The following is a 19,105-nucleotide window of genomic DNA, read 5'->3' on the forward strand; positions in this document are numbered from 1 at the left end:
AGGATGGCCGGTTTGGCCACGCAAAGGGGTGTGAGGTGGCTAATATGTATGGCTTCCTCCCCCTACTTTGGAACTCCCATCACCTTGGGGTTCTGCCTCTTGCCTACCATTCACCTGTAAGCCCATCACCTACTGCATCATATCCATCATAAGTTGACCTTGCCTCAACATTTGCTGGTTTGTCCTCAGAAAATCCTCAAGAATTTGGTCCTATCCCCCTTGTCTAGGTTTCTCAGGACCCTCTTGGTTCTCCATGTGCCCTCTGAAATTTTCCAACTCTGTATCAAAAAATGGGTCTTGTCCTCCTTCTCTACCTCGACCTCTAGCTCTTCCTCTACCTCGGTCTCTCTGAAAAATGACTCCTTGGAACTTAGGTGGCATCACTTGCTCTTATCTCCCCACACTAGCCAAGAACATGCTCTGATACCATTGTAATATTCCTAATGGAAATATTCAGCGTATAACAGAAGCATGCACTAGACACTAGCAAAGAAAATATGGACAACACAAAAATACAAACACACCACACAAATTTAGAACAACCACTGAGCCGTTTTATTAAATTTTGAACTGCTTGGAGTGAATATAGAAAAGAATATGTGCACCTGGGATTGCATAAGAAAGTTGGAGCAAGACCTAGGCGAAAGAGATGTCCCCAAGAGCTAGAAACTTCGGCCCAATAATCTTTTGCACATACCCAAAAAAAGGCAGTTGTTGCTGCACTAGAAACGCTAAGAATTCCCTCTTTAGTGCAAGAAAACACGTGAAAATGTAGTTGTAGCTTCTCCTAAAAATACTCGACCAAACCCAAAAAGGAATTTTCCCAACTCACAACAACCAACTGACCCACAAAATAGTGTGAATTGCCCAGTGAGACAGGCAATACACACCTCTAGAAAATAGTTGTAGATGCCCACCAAATGCCACCAAGAGATCTCCCCAACTCCCAGGAAATTCCTCTCCAAATTTACCCTCTCAACTCCAACCCTCCTCACAGCCAAATTTCTTTGTTCCAGACCCCTACAAATTTTCCTAGTTTGATGCTTGCGTAGGCCCTAGGAACCATAAATTTCCCCTGCAGAATTCCCTCAAAATCTAGCCATGAAACCACCCAAAATCTTCAGCAAAATTCTAGGTCACCTTACTCCTGGAAGCCCAGAATTTATCCACCACACATGTAGCTCCTCCAAGTGGTGCGAAATTCTCTAATTGCATCCTCCAGTGGCATAATTGGTTGTTTGAACTGCAACAACAGCTCTTGTAGTAGCTAGGTAATGCAAGAAAAACTCTCCTAGGGGTGGCACTCGAAGTCCCTCGAAGGAAGAGTTGAGATCTTCTCTTGGAATCCCCTAGTGCTGAACAACATTGTGTTGTCTTGGCTCAACAACTCAAGAGAACTTAGTTCAATTGTCAAAATGTCAAAAAGCCCCAAAATGAGAGCCTCACCTCCAATTTATAGCTTGCAACCCTCTTGCTCCTTGTGGGCTCCACCCATCGAACCTCCTCTCTCCTCCAAGTCAAATTTCTCTAAGGGGTGCGTATTCCCTTGGAGTGGCCCCCACTTTCCACTTCCCATCAAATTTATTTGGCTCTTCTAATATTTGGGAAGCTCCCCTTAGCACCTTTAATTAATTTTTCCTTTTCTACCCACTATTCCTAGATTTTTGCACCAAAATTGTGTTCACCCCAAAAATGTAAAATTGTGGAGCTCCCTCAACAGATTTTATTGAGAAGGGGCATTACAAATTTTTATTTTCATTTATTAATTTTAGGGTGGTAGGCTGGTGCTGGGGAGGTGATTGAAGTCACCTTCAGGTGTGTGCCCGAAAATACTTCAGGGTGGTAGGGTTGTGCTAGGGCAAGTTGGTTCTTGCTAGGGTGTTGGTGCATCCATTCAGCTGATTGTTGATAAAACCTAAGGCACTGGGGCATCCTTTCAGTCGGTGTTAGAGAAGAATGATTTTCTAGAGTTCTAGGGGGTTGTATCTTTCTTTTCAGTTTGGGATGAAGATTTAAAGAAATTATTAGAAAAAAGTTTGTTGGTTTTTGACCCAGAGGGGGTTTCCACCTAAAAATCTTTGATTTCGTTATGTACTATTTATTTAATGTTGAAGAATAACTGATGCTCTAAAACGATTAATAAGTTACTAATTGGTAAGAAATATTGATTCACCCCCTCTCAGTATTTTCAACAATTGGTATCAGAGTCGGTTCCTTCAATCAATGTCACATGGTCTGGGTTCGAGTTCAGGTTCGACAATGATTAGGTTCGGTTTGAGTTTGAATTTTTTGATGAGGTTCGATGAGGTTCGCCTTTAGGTTCATATATATATATATATAATTCATTAGGATAAGATAGTAAGAAATCAACATTAGTAAACATAAAAAAAGTTATCACGGACATGGAAACTGCAAGGATAAATTACAAGCTTGAGTTTTGATCTGTGGACTTGGTCAATGGCTATGAGGTTCGCTGAACCTCAAATTTTTTTTAAAGTTCGCCAAAATTGGAACCTCAAGGTTAAAGTTCGACGAACCTTGTGACATAGCATTCAATAGCAATTTAACAACTAGAAGGGGATCATGGAGTGGCATAAGCTAGCAATCCCTGTACTAAATGGAAACAACTATGCATTATGGGTTGGAAAGATGAAGTCATATCTTCAAGCACAAGGGTTTGATGTTTGGAATGTTGTGTTGATAGAATACAAGGAGTCATCAACTTGTCCCTCAGACACTGATGGACAAAGGCTTTACGAAAGCCAAGCTAAAGCTAAAAATTCTCTCCAGACTGGTGTGACAGATTCTATATATGTGAAAATAATGCACTGCAAATCAGCAAAAGAAATTTGGGACAAGCTTCAAAATACATATGAAGGAGACAAAAAGGTAAAGGAGGCCAAGCTCCAAACCCACCAAGGACAATTTGAGCAATTGAGAATGAATGAAGAAGAGAACATTTCAGCCTTTTTCCTCCATGTTGATGAAATAATGAATGCTTTAGAAGCATTGGGAGAACTTGTGGATAACAAGGTAGTTGTTCAAAAAGTTCTAAGATCTCTTCCAGAAAGGTTTGATGCTAAAGTCTTCGTGTTAGAGGAAAGGGATGATTTGGAAAAACTCACCATGGACCAATTGCATGGAATACTGACAGCATATGAAATGAGGAAAGAACCAGATGGTCCATCCAATCGAGAAGCAACATTCACAACATCCAAGAAGACTGAGAAAAACAAACAAGAATCAAGACCAAGCTCCAGTTGCTGCGAAGAAGAAGAAGAATACTCAGATGAAGAAATAGTTAACTTTGTGAGAAAGCTAAAAGGAGGAACAGGTAAGTTCAAAGATAAACTTCCATTTATGTGTTTCGATTGTGGTGAGATTGGTCACTTTGCAGCTAAATGTCCTCATAAAGGAAAGAAGGTTCAAAGAAGATTCAACAAGCAAGGTAAGAAGAAAAGTTTTTTCTCTAAAGAAGATAGCTCCTCATCTGAAGAAGGAAGTGACAATGATGAAGAAAATAACACAGGAAGAGTGTTATTCATGGCTAAGGACAATAGGAAAGAAGCTCCTGAAGAAGAAGAAGAAGAAGAAGATAAGATGGACAAAATCACATTTTAGAACGAAATGATCAAAGTTGTAAAAGATCTTAAGGCTGAAAGAGGAAACATCAAATTTCTGGAAGACGAACTGAAAATAGCAAAAGAACATGCCAAGAGCCTCTATGAGAAGAATGAAGAATCAAAGGAAGTCATTATCATCTTTAAAGTACAATTGGAAGAAGCCAGAAAAATTGAAGAATCTCTTAGAAGAGAACTTGAAGAAAGCAACAAGGCAAGGGAAGAGTTAGAATTAGAAATAGTCTATCTACGGAAGGAAGCAGAGAAAAGAGGTAGCATTCAAAAAAACTTTGCAAACAACTCTAGAGCATTAGATGAGCTTCTCAGCAGTTAAAGGACATATAGTGACAAGACTGGTCTAGGCTACAGAGAAACATTTGAAAAGGGTTCAATCTCCTCCATGACAAAAAAAGTAAATGGACAAAAAACCTATGCAGAAACTGCTAAAGGATCTATCAAGCAAGAAATCTTCCCAGCAGAACCAAAAGTTCAAGATATACAAAATCAACAAGATGGCCCTTGGAGAATGGTTCCACAAAGAAGGTTTCCTCCTCTCAGGTATCAACCCATCTTTCATGGTTTTTGTTATTCATGTGGAAAGTTTGGACATAAAGCTATAAATTGTCAAGCTTATGGTTGGAACAGAAGCAACTTTGGAATACTGTTTAGGAATGGTTATCCCAGAAGTTCACAAGAGAATTACAGCCAAAATTATAACAAGTTTGATTTCTTAGGAAATGAAGTAGAATGCTATAAATGCAACAACTTTGGACATTTGGCTAAAGATTGTTGGTTAACTGCTCCCCCAAGGGAATCACAACCAAATCAGAATGATCAAGTCTAGAAAAAAAACTGAAAGATGTGTTGATCCAGATCTTGGGGGGAGGCCCCCAAGATATAAAAAATTGAAATGCCAGAAGACAATAAGGAGAACACACATAAACAAAACCACCAAGAAACCTTTTATTAAAATAGAGAATAATTTTAAAAGCTACATTGTGGTGGACAATATGTCCTTTTACAAAATGCGCATTATTACTTATAACCTTTTTTGGTTACAATACCACAGGTAAATTCCATGGGTAGATAAATATCATAGGTGAATGAATACCATGGGTGGATGTCACTTACAATACCATGGATAAATACCATGAGTGGATAAATACCATGGAAGGATGAATACCAAGGGTGGATTCCACTTACAATACTATGGGAAAACACCATGAGTGAATGAATACCATGGGTGGATGCCACTTACAATACCGTGTGTAAATTCCATGGGTGGATAAATACCATGGCTGGATGAACACCATGGGTGGATGCCATTTTCCATTCGAATCATGCACCCTTGATCTAAAGGCTCAAGGCAAAAGGAATGTTTGGTACGTTGATAGTGGTTGCTCAACACATATGACAGGAGACAAGAATAAATTTATATCATTGAAGGAAGAAAAAGATGGAACGATGTCTTTTGGAAATGATGGATCTGCAAATGTTATACGGACAAGTATTTCAAACTTGGAAGCAAGGACGCTATAGCAAAGGATGTGATTCTTATTGAAAATATGAACCACAGTTTGTTGAGTGTAAGTCAAATGTGTGATCAAGGACATACAATGTTGTTTGGTTCAAAGAAATGTGAAATAAGAAGAGAGAAATCCAACCAACTAGTGGCTACTGCAACTAGGACTCCAAACAACATATACACATTGGATGAGGTTGTTAAAGGTTGTTTCTTGGCAAAAGAAGATGAGAGTTGGCTCTGGCATAGACGAATGGGACATATAAACTTTGATAACCTTGTCAGAATTAGCAAAAAGGAAGTTGTGAGAGAAATGTCGTTGATTTTGAAACCAACCAGCACTATATGTAAACATTGCAGGCATGGAAAACAGACAAGAGTTGAATTCAAGATAAAAGAACATTCCACATCAAAACCATTGGAATTGATACACACTAATCTGTGTGGACCAATGCAAACTAAAGGACTAGATGGTGAGTTGTATTTCATGTTAATGATTGATGATTATACCAAGAGGACAATTGTTAGCTTTTTAAAGGAAAACTCTAAAGCATTTCAATGTTTCAAAATATTCAAGGAAATCTTTGGAAATGAAATTGAATTGAAGATCAAATGTTTGCGATTGGATAACGGTGGAGAATTCACATCCAAAGCATTTCAACATTTCTATGAAGAACATGGAATAAAAAGGCATTTCTCAACACCTAACACACCACAACAAAATGGATTTGTCGAAAGGAAGAATATAATTGTAGAGGAAATCGTCAAAACCATGTTGAATTATTCAAAATTGGATAACAAGTTCTAGGTTTAGGCAGTTGACATACCGATGTACATATTGAATAGAAGATTACTTAGGAGCAAATGTGATAAGACCCCATATGAAGTATGTGTTGAAGAATCTAGGGCAAAGTAGTGTAGTGTGATTCTCCGTTACTTGATAACAATTTGTGGAGTATTTTTACTTATTCTAGTTAGCTTAATCTTCTTCTTATTCTTATTAATACATGTGTGTGTACTTCATCAAACTGCTACCAAAACATAAGAACAAGAACACAAGATGTTGGCTTTCTGCCAGGGCCAAAACCTCTCTTCTCTTTAGAGGAAAACACTTTGATAAATTTCTCTTATTGAAGCTTCTATTGATCAATGTCAAACCCTAGACCCATGAAAAGAGTATCCTCCAAGTACAGGTCAAGTCCTTCCTTCTTGTTGCACCTTATTCCCCGGCACTTTGTTCTCTGGCACTTCGTCCTCCTTCTTCCGGCACTTCGTTCTCTTACTATGAATCTTGTTCTTCTTCTTTGAGTATTCTAGATGAGATGTCCCTCTTCTATCCCTTGCTCAAGTATAATTCAACTTTGACCAACCAAAATCCTTCTTGAGTGTATGACTGTTCTGTTGTTCTGTTGCCCTAGTTTCTCGCACGTGTGGAGAGTATTGTTAGGTGGTGTATGCCCTTCTCCTTCGCTTGAGTGTCTTTCTTCCACACTAGAGGAGGAGGCCTTGTAGGCCTAGTTTCAACCCAAACGAAGGTAGGTGAGTGTCTATAGATTGTTGTTGTCCTAGCCGCAGGGACAACCCTCAGATTTCCTTGCACGTGTGACTGTAGCAACCCCAAAACAGGTCTCTAGCCTTCAGTGGTGTACCCTTTCACTTCGTTGCCTTTGGGGACCCTCTTACTTCATTCTTTCTTGCCTTTCCCTTTGCATATTTCAGAGCTCAGTTGGTGCATTGTCTTTGGAGTGGACGACCTCTATAAATAGAGGACTGCCCCTCCATTTAGGCCGACTAGGAGGCTAACTAGAAGGCCGACTAGTCCTCTTAATTCTAGGCCCACTTTGAGTACAGTTTGGTGGCTGATTTGTTGTGCAGACTTCAGATAGTTTCCATGGTGGTGTAGCATGCTTGAAGGTGCCATTGCATAGGAGTAGACTTGAATTTTCTTGGAGGTTTTCTCTTTGCCTTTAATACATATTTGGACATGGTGTAACATGCCCTTAAGGCCTTCAATATTTTCTCTTGACTATTTGACTCACCTATAACACTTTGACATGTGCTAGACCTACTTCAATGGGCAAGAAACTTCTTGACATATATTATAAAAATAATATTTCTTTTCTTGAATAAGTATAAATATCAAAAGTACATTTATGAAGACTGAATCTAGTTACACTTCCTTCAACACTCCCTCTTAACTAGGGAGGTATTCATACAACATTACAATGTGTTTGGCTATTATCAATCTTAAAGAATTCACGTAAGAGAAACCAGATTAGCAATCCATCTGTTATAGCATCATATCCATCAGCATTGTCATAATGCAAGGCCTTGACTAACATCTCCATCTCTTTATGAGACCATGAGCTACAATGCTAGCGAGACCAATGATTTATAGACACCTTCATCATTGTCTCTCAAGGTACATACCCACCCGAGTGTTCTTCGAGTATGACCTTCTAGGACTATTTTTATCTTGGATTCCCAACGCTCAAAGAATATTAGTCCTCTTGCCTACTCTTGTCTTGGATGCCCTACACATCCTCAAAGAGTATTGGATGCCAGATGATTACCCAATCCTCCCATTCTTTCTTCCCAAGTGAAGACAAGAATGTTGTGTCTATCTTGTGTCTACATTTCCATTCGTGGCCTTCATCTAAACTTACAGATGTTAGTCCTGGTCTAGTGCATGACCCATGAAATGGAAAAACACAATTGCCACTCCTTTGTAATCAGGAGTGATCCAAAACTCCCTCTTGATTAAGGACTTGTCAGAGCTCCCTCTTAACTGGGGACTCTTTCCTTCATCAGCAGCTTCTTCTTCGTGGGTCCTTCAATTGCTTGATCTCCTTCCTTTCTTGATGTCATGAAGTCTTTGTTTGAACTTCTTCTAGGTAGGGCACCATCCATCAATCACTTTCCTCCCTGGGTTGTCATGTCATTGCTTCCTTCGAGTAAAGTGGCTTTCATGTCATATATTAAGTTTTCTTGTCATCTCGGCTACTCCTTTGTCATCTTGTCCATGCTTCGGAATTTATTCTCATGGATGCTTCATTGTACTTGCTTGTTTACATGCTTCGACCTAGTAGCCCATCATGATTTCATCTTGAAATTTCTTAAACATTGCCTTTTGTTGGATGGTTTCTTCATCATGACATCTTTGTAGAGTAGAATTAGTTATTTGCATCTTTTATATCTCCAAGGCCTTCATAGGTGTCAAGGGTCCTTTCTTCTTTTATCAGAGTTGTCTTGCCTTCCTTCGGGAGATGTCTTCAAAGTATCTTGTCAGATAGCGATTCTCAGCGATCAGGGTGCTCTTCCACATGCTTGATCTCTTTCTTCATTTGCTTCTTATTAGATAGATAGGTCAACCATCTGATGCTTCTTATGAGATGTTCCTCTTATATCCATTGCTCAAGTATAATTCAACTTTGACCAACCGAAATCCTTTTTGAGTGTATGACTGTTCTGTTGTTCTGCTACCCTAGTTTCTCGCACATGTGGAGAGTATTGCTAGGTGGTGTATGCCCTTCTCCTTCGCTTGAGTGTCTTTCTTCCACGCTGGAGGAGGAGGCCTTGTAGGCCTAGTTTCAGCCCAAACAAAGGTAGGCGAGTGTCTATAGGTTGCTGTTGTCCTAGCCGCAAGGACAACCCTCAGATTTCCTCACATGTGTGACTATAGCAGCCCCAAAATAGACTTCTAGCCTTCGGTGGTGTACCCTTTCTCTTCACTGCCTTTGGAGACCCTCTTACTTCGTTCTTTCTTGCCTTTCCCTTCGCAGATTTCAAAGCTCAATTGATGTGTTGTCTTTGGAGTGGACAACCTCTATAAATAGAGGATTGTCCCTCCATTTAGGCCAACTAGGAGGCCGACTAGTCCTCTTAATTGTAGGCCAAATTTGAGTATAGTTTGGTGGCCGATTTGTTGAGCAAACTTCAAATAGTTTCCATGGTAGTGTAGCATGCTTGAAGGAGCTTCTTGAAGGTGCCATTGCATAGGAGTAGACTTGACTTTGCTTGGAGGTTTTCTCTTTGACTTTAATACATATTTATACATGGCGTAACATGCCCTTAAGGCCTTCAATATTTGCTCTTGACTATTTGACTCACCTGTAGCATTTTGACATGTTCTAGACCTACTTCAATGAGCAAGAAACTCATTGACATATATTATAAAAATAATATTTCTTTTCTTGAATAAGTACAAATATCAAAAGTACATTTACGAAGACTGAACCTAGTTACACTTCCTTCAACAGTATGGATAGGAAGACCAACAAATCTCAAACATTTCCGTGTATTTGGAAGCAAATGCTACATCAAAGACCAAAAAAGAGAAAAGCTTGATTCTCGAGTATATGAAGGCATCTTTCTTGGGTATTTGCACAAAAGAAAAGCATATTGATGTTACAATCAGAAGGCTCAACCAAATAGTTGAAAGTATCAATGTAACATTTGACGAAGTTCGTGGATCAAAGAATGAACAAGGAAACTCATCTTCAAACAAATCTGAGATAGAAGAGATCGAATTAGAAAAGGTCAAAGAGGAACCCCTGAAGCAAGCACAATCGAATAAGGAAACAACTACCAACCAGGAAGAGACAAGAGATGAACAACATGCACCCTCGAAGACCCCTAAAGAATGGTATCAAAAGAATCATTCTTCAAATCAGATCATTGGGGATCTCAATGAAGGCATAGGAACTGTTGTAGCATTTTTTGGTTTTGATAAGATAGAATATTTGAAAAAATGTTAAGTTAGGATATGGACATAACAATATTGAATAAAATGTTTTTGAAAATATCTTGATGATGATGTCCATATCAAAGAAAATGTTAGGTTAGATGTCCTAAAAAATCAAGACAAAAAGAAAATGTTAGGTTAAAAAGAAAAGAAAACAAATAAACTCTGAAAGTGAGCAAGTCCAAATGCCACTACTATTTTTCTGCAAAATAATGGTTGTGTGCAGCTCGTCATAAATGCCACAACCCATGACAGTCAAATAGTTTAACCTTTACTTCATGCTTTAAATTTGATGTTATAATTAGAGAATAAAGATCTGGCCAAACTGTTTAATCTTGGCAGATCAGTAGTTAGGTAGAGAATAATAAGGTGCTCATCAGTTTAATCTGAGCCCTTGGATGTTATAAGGTTAGAATTAGATAGTTTGCTTTTTAAAAATAAACAAAAAGGAAAAGGGTTTGCTAGCTTAAATGCACCCATTAAGTGAAGAAAAAATGATAGGATAAGCAAAGGGTAAGTAGAAGAAAGGTTGCATAAGTATGATAATTCATTGGAAAAAATGTACATTTATCATGTTTTACCATATGTTTCTATGTCCATGAGGCAATTACACAAAGCAAATGAAGGTCTACAAGATCAATTAATTAACTTCCCTCATCCCCATTCATCCCTATATTTACTAATTTCCTCTTCCCACCTTCATACAGTTCATATTCATTCATTTTCCATAAAAAACCCCTTTTCCTAAGGTTAAAATCCTCTTTGCCTAGGAAAAGTGAAAACCCCATGTTAAATCCCCTTTTACCCAAAAAAACCCACAAAAAGATGTTTAGCCTAAGTATTGATGTATATATGTGAAAAGCAAATAACTCATGAAAAGGCATTATACTTAGTGTATTTCCCCTTTCCACTCATATTTCATATTAACGCTAACTTAACGTATTAAACCCCTAAAAGTCTTTTCCCGTATATATTAACTCCCTTTATTAAAATATCCCGAAACCATTAGTTTTTTTTAAAACTATGTATTTAATAAAACATCGCATATCGGCGGATCGTAAGCCTTTCAATATGAATGCACTCTCCTCCGCATTGCAATATGCGATGCGTGATGGACCCGGACCTGATGCAAATTATTTCATAATTCATTGCCATTTCGCATCCGCCCCTCATCGCAAGTCTTGGCTGAAACAATAACCCTCCACCGTTGCAATCTCTGATATACGACAGGAACCCAGACTTGATCGCATTATTATCTATAATTTATTTTCCGCATCGTTCCTTCGCTAAACTGCGATTGCGATATGCGATGAACCCGGACCCAACGTCATTTATCCGCCCAAATTCATATTATTTCAAGTCCACCATAACGTGTTTTGCAAATGATTTCTTTGTTAAAATGTTTTTACGATTTAAACGAAGAATTAACCTAAACCTCTATTTAACCATAAAACCCCACTAATCTCAGTCTTTAACCCATAATAAAGCCCATACCGCCATAATTAATCGTTGGGCCCCTCCGCACTGCTCTTTCCCTCCACCACCGTCCAATCACGTGCATTCAAATCCAACGACCCTCAGCAATTTCGGGTTGGCTCTCTGTCCGAGCATTACCCACCCAAAAAGCGGTATTCCACTAACTCCCCTTGCTACGTGTCAGGTTTAGATTGTATCGGGTGACCCCTCCCAAAACCGCCCGCGCCTCATAAGTGGTGCGATGAAAACCAAAACCACCTCATGCATAACGACAAAATGACCACTGTTCACTTTGCGCCATATTTCAAAAAGAAAGCTTTTTTTTTCCCGTTTAAACGCAAAAATCACCATTTTGGCTTTGTTTCGCTCGTTTACACAGTGAAGCCTCCATAAGCCTCTGCGACCAATAAAACCATTGTTTTACCTTCCGATACGCTATGGACTCCTTCCAATATCCTTTCGAGCTCAATAAATCCATTGATGTCCTTCTCTGTCACCTATGTTTTCTTAACAATTTCTGTGTTTTGCAGGTAAAAACCCCTGTTCCAGGCTTACAAAGAAAAAGCCTGCATATAGTATGAAGACAAATATGAAGATCTTATTGTTGAAAAACACAGTAGAAACCTGAAATGCACAGTAAAGGTAAAAAGGAACACAGTAAAGGTTACTCAGCCAGGGTCAAAGGATATTCACAGAGTTTAAAGAGTATCAGATGAAAAATCAAATGAAGGAATCAACCAGCGTAAAGGATACAAACAATCAAGCAGCTTAAAGGGCAAAATATCAAACAACAAAGCCAGCACAACCTGAATAAAAGGGACAGCAAGAAGCAGTTCAATAGCTACCCCTATCTTCTTGCATGAAGATCTTTCTTTTCCTAGAATAAATCTTAATCAGTTTTAGGATATTTTCTTAGTTTCATTATTGTATAAATAACTCTCTTCTCGAGTTGTTATAGGTTCAAGGTTCAAGGCTCACGGTTCATTACTTGTTAAGTCGTGACCGTTCATTCTACTTTAAACCTGGTTGCACCTTTGAAGGAAGCTTTTCTAGACACTTGATGCACTTAGTCTTTCTGGAACTTTAATACAAAGCAGAGGATTCTGAAGGTTTTACACAGTTTCTGTTATCCTGTAAGTTTTTCCAGTTATCAATCATTATGTTTTTCTTCATATGCTTATGACTTATAGAGATATATAGGTAGGAATAATTGTGTCTCAATTTATTCCTATAAGCTCCTGAAGTGATCATATATTAAGAGAATGGATTAATGAACTCTCTGTTTAGCTAATCCCCTCTAATCAATAAATTATTAGCATTTTTTGTAAGCTTAAGTATACTGCCTTGAATCTTTGGAGCATAGTTTAGAAGGTTTTCATACTTGTGATTGTTCTGTTTTATAGTTTGGAAACTGTGATAATCATATTATTTTTTGTCTTCTTCTCACCACTATTTGATCTATAAAACTATGTAAAGCTTTATAGCAGCCCTTTGCTGAGATATTAATATTATCCAAAGGATCAAATATTTCAATTCTACATCTGTCTTCATTCATTGGTCTTCCAAAACTAAAACCAAAAACCCCAAAACAATTATTTTAGATGCTCTGGCATTGGTAGCTGACCTACTACTATCTCAGAGGTACAACATCAGACTAGCGCCGTTGTTGGGGATTCGAATTTCTTTTAAGTTTCCCTTGGGACAACGATATTCATTCATTCTTTTCCTTTAAGGTGATTAAAGGGTTTAGAAAGGTTAAAATCATTCACCTAGGCGACTCCACACTCCCAAGCTGGCACCTTTTAAACATACCAGATCTCGTTCAGAAGCTGACATAGTTAGTCCTCTGTCAGATCCTGAAAGGCTTCTGAGAAAAGCCAGTTCTAAAAGGGGACACCAACCATCTTCTTCTTCCTCTTTAGTCCTACAGTCTGAAGAATTAGAATCATTTGACCCCTATAGTAATATCCCATCTAATCCTGATTACTCTCATTTATCACCTAGGGTTGCTAAACTTCTAAATAAAGGAGTTGATTTTAAGTCAGCCTACCTTATTCATTCATTAGAATCTCATCCAATACCCACACTACCACCAGGATCACCTAAAACTGAATCTGATTTGGGTGTTAATCTACCAGAATATAAACCCACAGATTTCATATCCCTTACCACCTATCATTTTCCTTCCATTTTTGACTGACCTGAAGCTTCTTCTTCTGAACAACCTGAGGAGACCTTCTCTATATATTCCAATCCTATTTTTGAAACAAAAGAAGGTATTCCTTTACAGGTCCCAAAGTTAGTTCTTAAGACTCCTTTGAAGTCTTTCAAGAGATCTCCTCCTCCTTCAACTCCAACTAGTTCATCAACCCCCGAATCACCATCTTCTTCCTCTACTTCTTCTTCATCCTCTACATCCACACAAACACCTCATACTCCACCTGGACAACCTCATATACCTCAAGCACCTCATACACCACCTGCTATCATGGCTTTTCACCTATTGTACAGGCTAGATATGCTGCCTTAGTCTTACCTAATAACCTTGATGCATTCTCAGCTAGATACTTAAAATACCTTCCCAAGTACAATGGCGAAACTGGTCCCTCAGTTGAGGACCATCTTCAAGCTTTCCTAGACTTTGCAGACAACATGAATATTGAACAAGAAAACGTTTATATGAGATTGTTTGTACAGTCACTTGAAGGAAATGTGAGGATTTGGTTTAGGCAGTTACCAGTAGCCTCCATTAGAAATTGGGAAGAACTTACAACCATATTTAAAAATCAATGGGGTCTGAAAAAGGATCTTCTTTACTTCCTCACAGAATTTGAAGAGCTTAAAAGGAACTTCGGTGAACCAGTATCAGATTTTATCAAAAGATTCAATAAACTCTATCACAAAATTCCTGCTGATTGTAAATCCCTTGTAGCAGCAGCTAAGTCTAGATTTTCTAAAACTTTTGATAATGACTTTGTTGTTATGCTACGAAAGAGAACTTCAAGAACTCTTGAAGATATGCAAACAAATGCTATAGAAGTAGAAGAAAATAGGGCAGCCTCAACTTCTTTAAAACTTAAGGAAGAAAAGGCCCAAAGAAAACTCAAATGTGTTCAAGAAGCCTCTAGTTCCTCTAAGACTAAATCAGAAGACTCAAAAATAGATGAAATAACATCTCTTCTTAGAAACCTATCAAATAGGATTTCAAAGATTGAGACCCAAACCAGGACAATACAACAAACCGTTACTAAACCCCAAAACCAAAATCAAGGTCAGTATAAAAGAAATCCACCACTACAAATTCTTCAGAAACCTCACAATGATCAACAGGTTCCTACTCCTCTATTGATAGATGACCAACAACCTGATGATAATACTATGACAATTACTGACGATATTAATAGTATGGATTCTTCTTCCAATCAAACAGTCATCATTCCTCTCTCATAACAAAATTAGATTCAAGAAGATCAGGAAGCTTCACAGGTCTTTAAATATCAGTCTGAATTTTTTATTGCAGAGTTAAACAAGAGGTATGATCTTAGGCCTAGGTCTAGTCCTGGGAGACCTCCAAAGGAAGCTCAAATAATTGAATCACATACCAAAACTGCTGAAGCTCAAACAACTCTTATTCAGCCATTAGATCATTCAATTGATACTACCCAAACTAATAAAAACATTTTGACTACATTTAATGTTGAAAAAGAATTAGAGAGGGTTAAGATCCCAATTCCACTATCAGAACTTTCTAAAAACCCTGGTTACAAAAGCCAAGTCACAAAATGGATACAAAATACCTCGGTTGATGCTGAAGGTGATGTCATAAGTCTACAAGATGAAAAACCAGCAGTAGTTTTTGGTCCTAGTTCAAACATGATAGATGAGATAGTGCCTCCTTTCTATGTAACTCTTAAAACAAATGATTCCATGTTGTATAATTGTATGCTTGATTCAGGAGCATCACACAACCTTATGCCAAAATCTATCATAACTAGATCCTGCCATGACCTGTACACCTTTGATTCTAAAAGGGTGCCCTGTTTGGGATTGATTAAGGATCTAGTGGTTACCCTTGCCCAAATTCCAGTGAAAAGTATAGTACTTGATATTGTTGTCACAGATATCCCTCCCAAGTTTGGAATGCTCCTTTCTAGGTCTTGCTGTGCCAAATTAGGGGGAACTCTACAGATGGATATGTCATATGCTACTATTCCTGTTTATGGAGGAGAGCAATTAAGATTATATAGAGAGGTAAGATTTGTACATACTGTTTGTAAGACTGACTAGCCAAGGAACCATCCAATTTATGCAATAGATCAAGACTTTGGTTGTTTTCAACTCACTTCAAACCAACATAAAACTCAAGTCAAAATTGAAGAGGTGGTCGAAAGTCCTGAACCAAACCAAACTGATATTTGGAAACTATTCTTTGATGGCTCTTGCACGAAAGATAGGGCAGGAGCTGGAGTAGTTTTAATTTCACCTGAAAAAAGAAAATATAACCCAATCATGTAAATTAGACTTCGAAGTTACAAATAATGTGGCTGAATATGAAGCTTTCCTTTTAGGATTGCAATTAGCCATGTTGACCGCTACGTGTCAACTACCCATAGCAGTACACCCCCTTTTTCGCAAAAGGGATAGTGCTTGAGCGACGTGTCCATGCCATTCGACTTCCATCATCAACCTGATCGTGTTATGTTGTAAACCCAGTCTGCATGTGTAAATTGTAAATAATCTTAGCAAATATGAGTCATGTATGTAAATTGCCTAGGTGGACCTAATTTTCTAGTGATAATCTATGTTCCAGAAGGTTTTTTGTCTCACCGATCCATGATCGGCAGAGTTTTCCTTCAACCTAACCCCAAAGCCAAAATGAATTTTGTCATTAGAATCTTAGGGGAATCTTAGTGTGTTGATCTGCTAGATTATATTGGGTTGCAGAACTGGGTGGCCTATGAGGGTCTATGTCAAATGGGTTTTTCCCCTTCCGATGTAAAATTGTAAAAATCATGATGTAAAGTGTCTTGAGGGTTAGAAAATTTTTTAATCCCCTCATAAGTCCTAAGTCTTAGGTCCTAGGTAATTTTTTCAAAGGCTAAGTTTAAGGATCCAAAAAACAAAAATTAAAAAATAGCTAAAAATAATAATAAAGTAATAAAAAAAATTAAAAATTTTAAAAAATAAAATTAAATAAAATTTTAAAAAAATAAATGAATAAATAAAAATTAAAAAAATAATAAAATAAGTCGAAATTTTGAGAAAACAAATGCAAAATTTTAATTTTTAATTTATTAAAATTTCGACGGATGAGATTAAAAGATATCTTGATCCTCATCGACGGTCGAGATCATTTTGACATGGATCACTCGAACTAGCTGTTGGGAATTTTTCCTTTAAATAGGGTGCTAGGGGTCATTTGAGATCAAGATTGGATCTGAGAGTTTGGTGCTAAAGAAAGCTCTCTTGTAGTCATTTTTGTGCAATAAAGAAAGACTTTGGGGTTAAAAATCTTGCTGGTGTTACTCTTCTGGAAATGTTGTAAGATCTTTTATTTTTTCTGCATAATTTTATTTTCAGCGATTGATAATAGCTTGATGAAGATTGATCTAGGCACAGGTATCTTGTCTAATCTCTGGGGTTTGAATGATAGTTTAGATTCTGAAATATAATGGCAGGTATCTCCATTTGATCTGGATTTCACTATTGTTTTCTCCCTCTATGTTAATGGTTGATTTTAAGCTGTGCAGGATATCTTAGTTTTGAGTTTACCAGGCGTTAGGGGAAGTTCTCGGCTGAACCAGCCAACTCCCGGATTGCGTTTTCTAAAAGAGCCCAGCCAGTTTTGATCCTGGGCTTATCATTTGATTTTTTTTTATGAATGCATGAAGGGTTTTCTGAAGCATCTCACATTAAGTTTAAAACTCTGAAAATATTTCTGTGACATAACGATAAATCTAGCTATCTAGAGCCTTCAGTTTGTAATTACTGTAATTATTTGGCTGGTTTTTGTTAGGGTTTTAGGTTTCTTCTTTGCACATTTTATTTCTGGGTGTTCGGTTTTTGCAGGTTGCAGGTTGGAAGAAAACAGTTTATCTGAAGCCAGATCTAGGCCCTGGAGGGTAAGATCTGGCCTCAGGATCAATGCTAGCAAGAATATTTGCTTCAGAACCACTTTTTTGTAGGTGCACGTTTCTGTTGTTTAAGGGTTCAAAAATCCGACAAATTTTTATAAGGGTTAAATTGACAAGTCTGAAGCAGCTGATCTCTAAATTAAGTTTTCTGAAGAGGTTCAAGGTTTTCCAAGCCATTTCTTTGCTGCTGCCTGGGGTTTCATTTTACAGAAAAAAAAAAAATAATAATAATAATAATAAAATAAATAAATAATAAATTAAAAAATAAATAAATAAATAAATAATAATAATTTTTTTTTTTAAGCAGGCTGTGGGATTGCTGCCTCACCTCCACGTAGTTTTTTTCCCCACTAGCAGCCTCTTCTCCCTCTGTGTCTTTCTCTTTCCAAATGTTGCTCAGCTTCTGTGGCTCATCCAGCACTCCCACACAGCAAATCTGTTGTCCATTTCACGCATTCACCAAGCCTACGTTTCTCTCTGGCACCCTCACCTATCGCTGGCCCTTTTCCCTTTGAATCAACCACGCAGCCCCTATCCTTCCTCTTTCCAGTCTGCTCTTCATCGCTATCCAAATCCGCACTTATCTTCTTCCTCACGCTGCCCAGCTTCTCGTTTTCCCCTCAACCATCCTTTCATCAAAGCTGCCAGCAGATATATACAGCGTTGCGTTTCAACCATCAGCTCTCCCTCCATCGATTTGCTGCTCTCCCATTCCCGCGTACCTGCAAGAAAAAACCACCAACCTCATATGCTACTCCTTCCATAAGTTCATCATTCCTCTCCACGCTGCCATAAATCTGCTGCCTTCCTCATTTTCTTCTCCACGTTGCCTTTCTCCTGCGTAAAACCCTCTCTTATCCGCTGTAATCCATTCCATCTTCACGCAGCGAACTCCATCGAAATTGAAAATCCTTCTCACTGCGTTCACCTCCGTCGAGTCTTGCCACTGTCAAACTCCTCATACCTGCATACGATCAATCAAAATTCGACTTTCATTTTTTTAATATATGCGTCAAGTTTTATTTTGCTTAGTTTTAGGTTAGCGTAAGTCTCCATTTTTCCTTCATTTAGTTTGGTTTTATATTTTATTTAGTTTAGTTTGATTCTTTAAAAATGAAAAATTTTGATTTAGTTTAATTATAGTTTTTATCTCACCTTTTTACTTTAACGTTTCATTTAAAAAAAAAAAATAAGTTTAATTTAGGATTTAGATTTGATAATAATCGACTTTCATTTTCAATTATATGTATGTAGATTAGGTGTTAGTTCTTTCATTTTGTTTTTAGCTTAGTTTTTTTAGTCTTAGGTTTTAGTTTTAATTTAGATTTAATTTTGTTTAAATTTTGATTCTAAAAATAATATCAAAAAGTATAAAAAGCATAAAAAAAATTTATTAAAAATTTTGTTTTTATTGAATAGTTTAGATTTTTGTTATCATTTAGATTTAGATTTTTGTTTATTTCACTTTAGCAAAAAGCTCATAAAAAATAAAAATATAAAATATATATATATATATATATATATATATATATATATACACTTAACAAATAAAAAATAAAATAAAAATTATGAAAAAAGACTAATTAAAAATTGGAAATTCCTTTTAAAG

At 37.4% G+C, this 19,105-nt stretch overlaps 1 protein-coding gene across 1 annotated transcript; it reads left to right on the forward strand.

Annotated features, from left to right (window-relative positions):
* The first annotated feature begins 2,583 nt into the window (after nucleotides 1–2,583).
* On the forward strand, nucleotides 2,584–3,621 carry LOC149189485 (uncharacterized). Its single transcript, XM_089410249.1, has one exon. It carries the CDS (start codon nucleotides 2,584–2,586, stop codon nucleotides 3,619–3,621), a length of 1,038 nt encoding a protein of 345 aa, XP_089266375.1.
* Nucleotides 3,622–19,105: the final 15,484 nt, after the last annotated feature.

The sequence above is a fragment of the Pinus tabuliformis genome, chromosome 3_1, assembly GCF_031772625.1.
Source record: "Pinus tabuliformis cultivar Carrire ecotype Pingquan chromosome 3_1, CPIR1, whole genome shotgun sequence".
Lineage (NCBI taxonomy): Eukaryota > Viridiplantae > Streptophyta > Pinopsida > Pinales > Pinaceae > Pinus > Pinus tabuliformis.

Bases quoted from the DNA above. Each gene is read 5' to 3' on its own strand.
- LOC149189485 (XM_089410249.1), top strand. From the start codon at position 2,584: ATGGAGTGGCATAAGCTAGCAATCCCTGTACTAAATGGAAACAACTAT.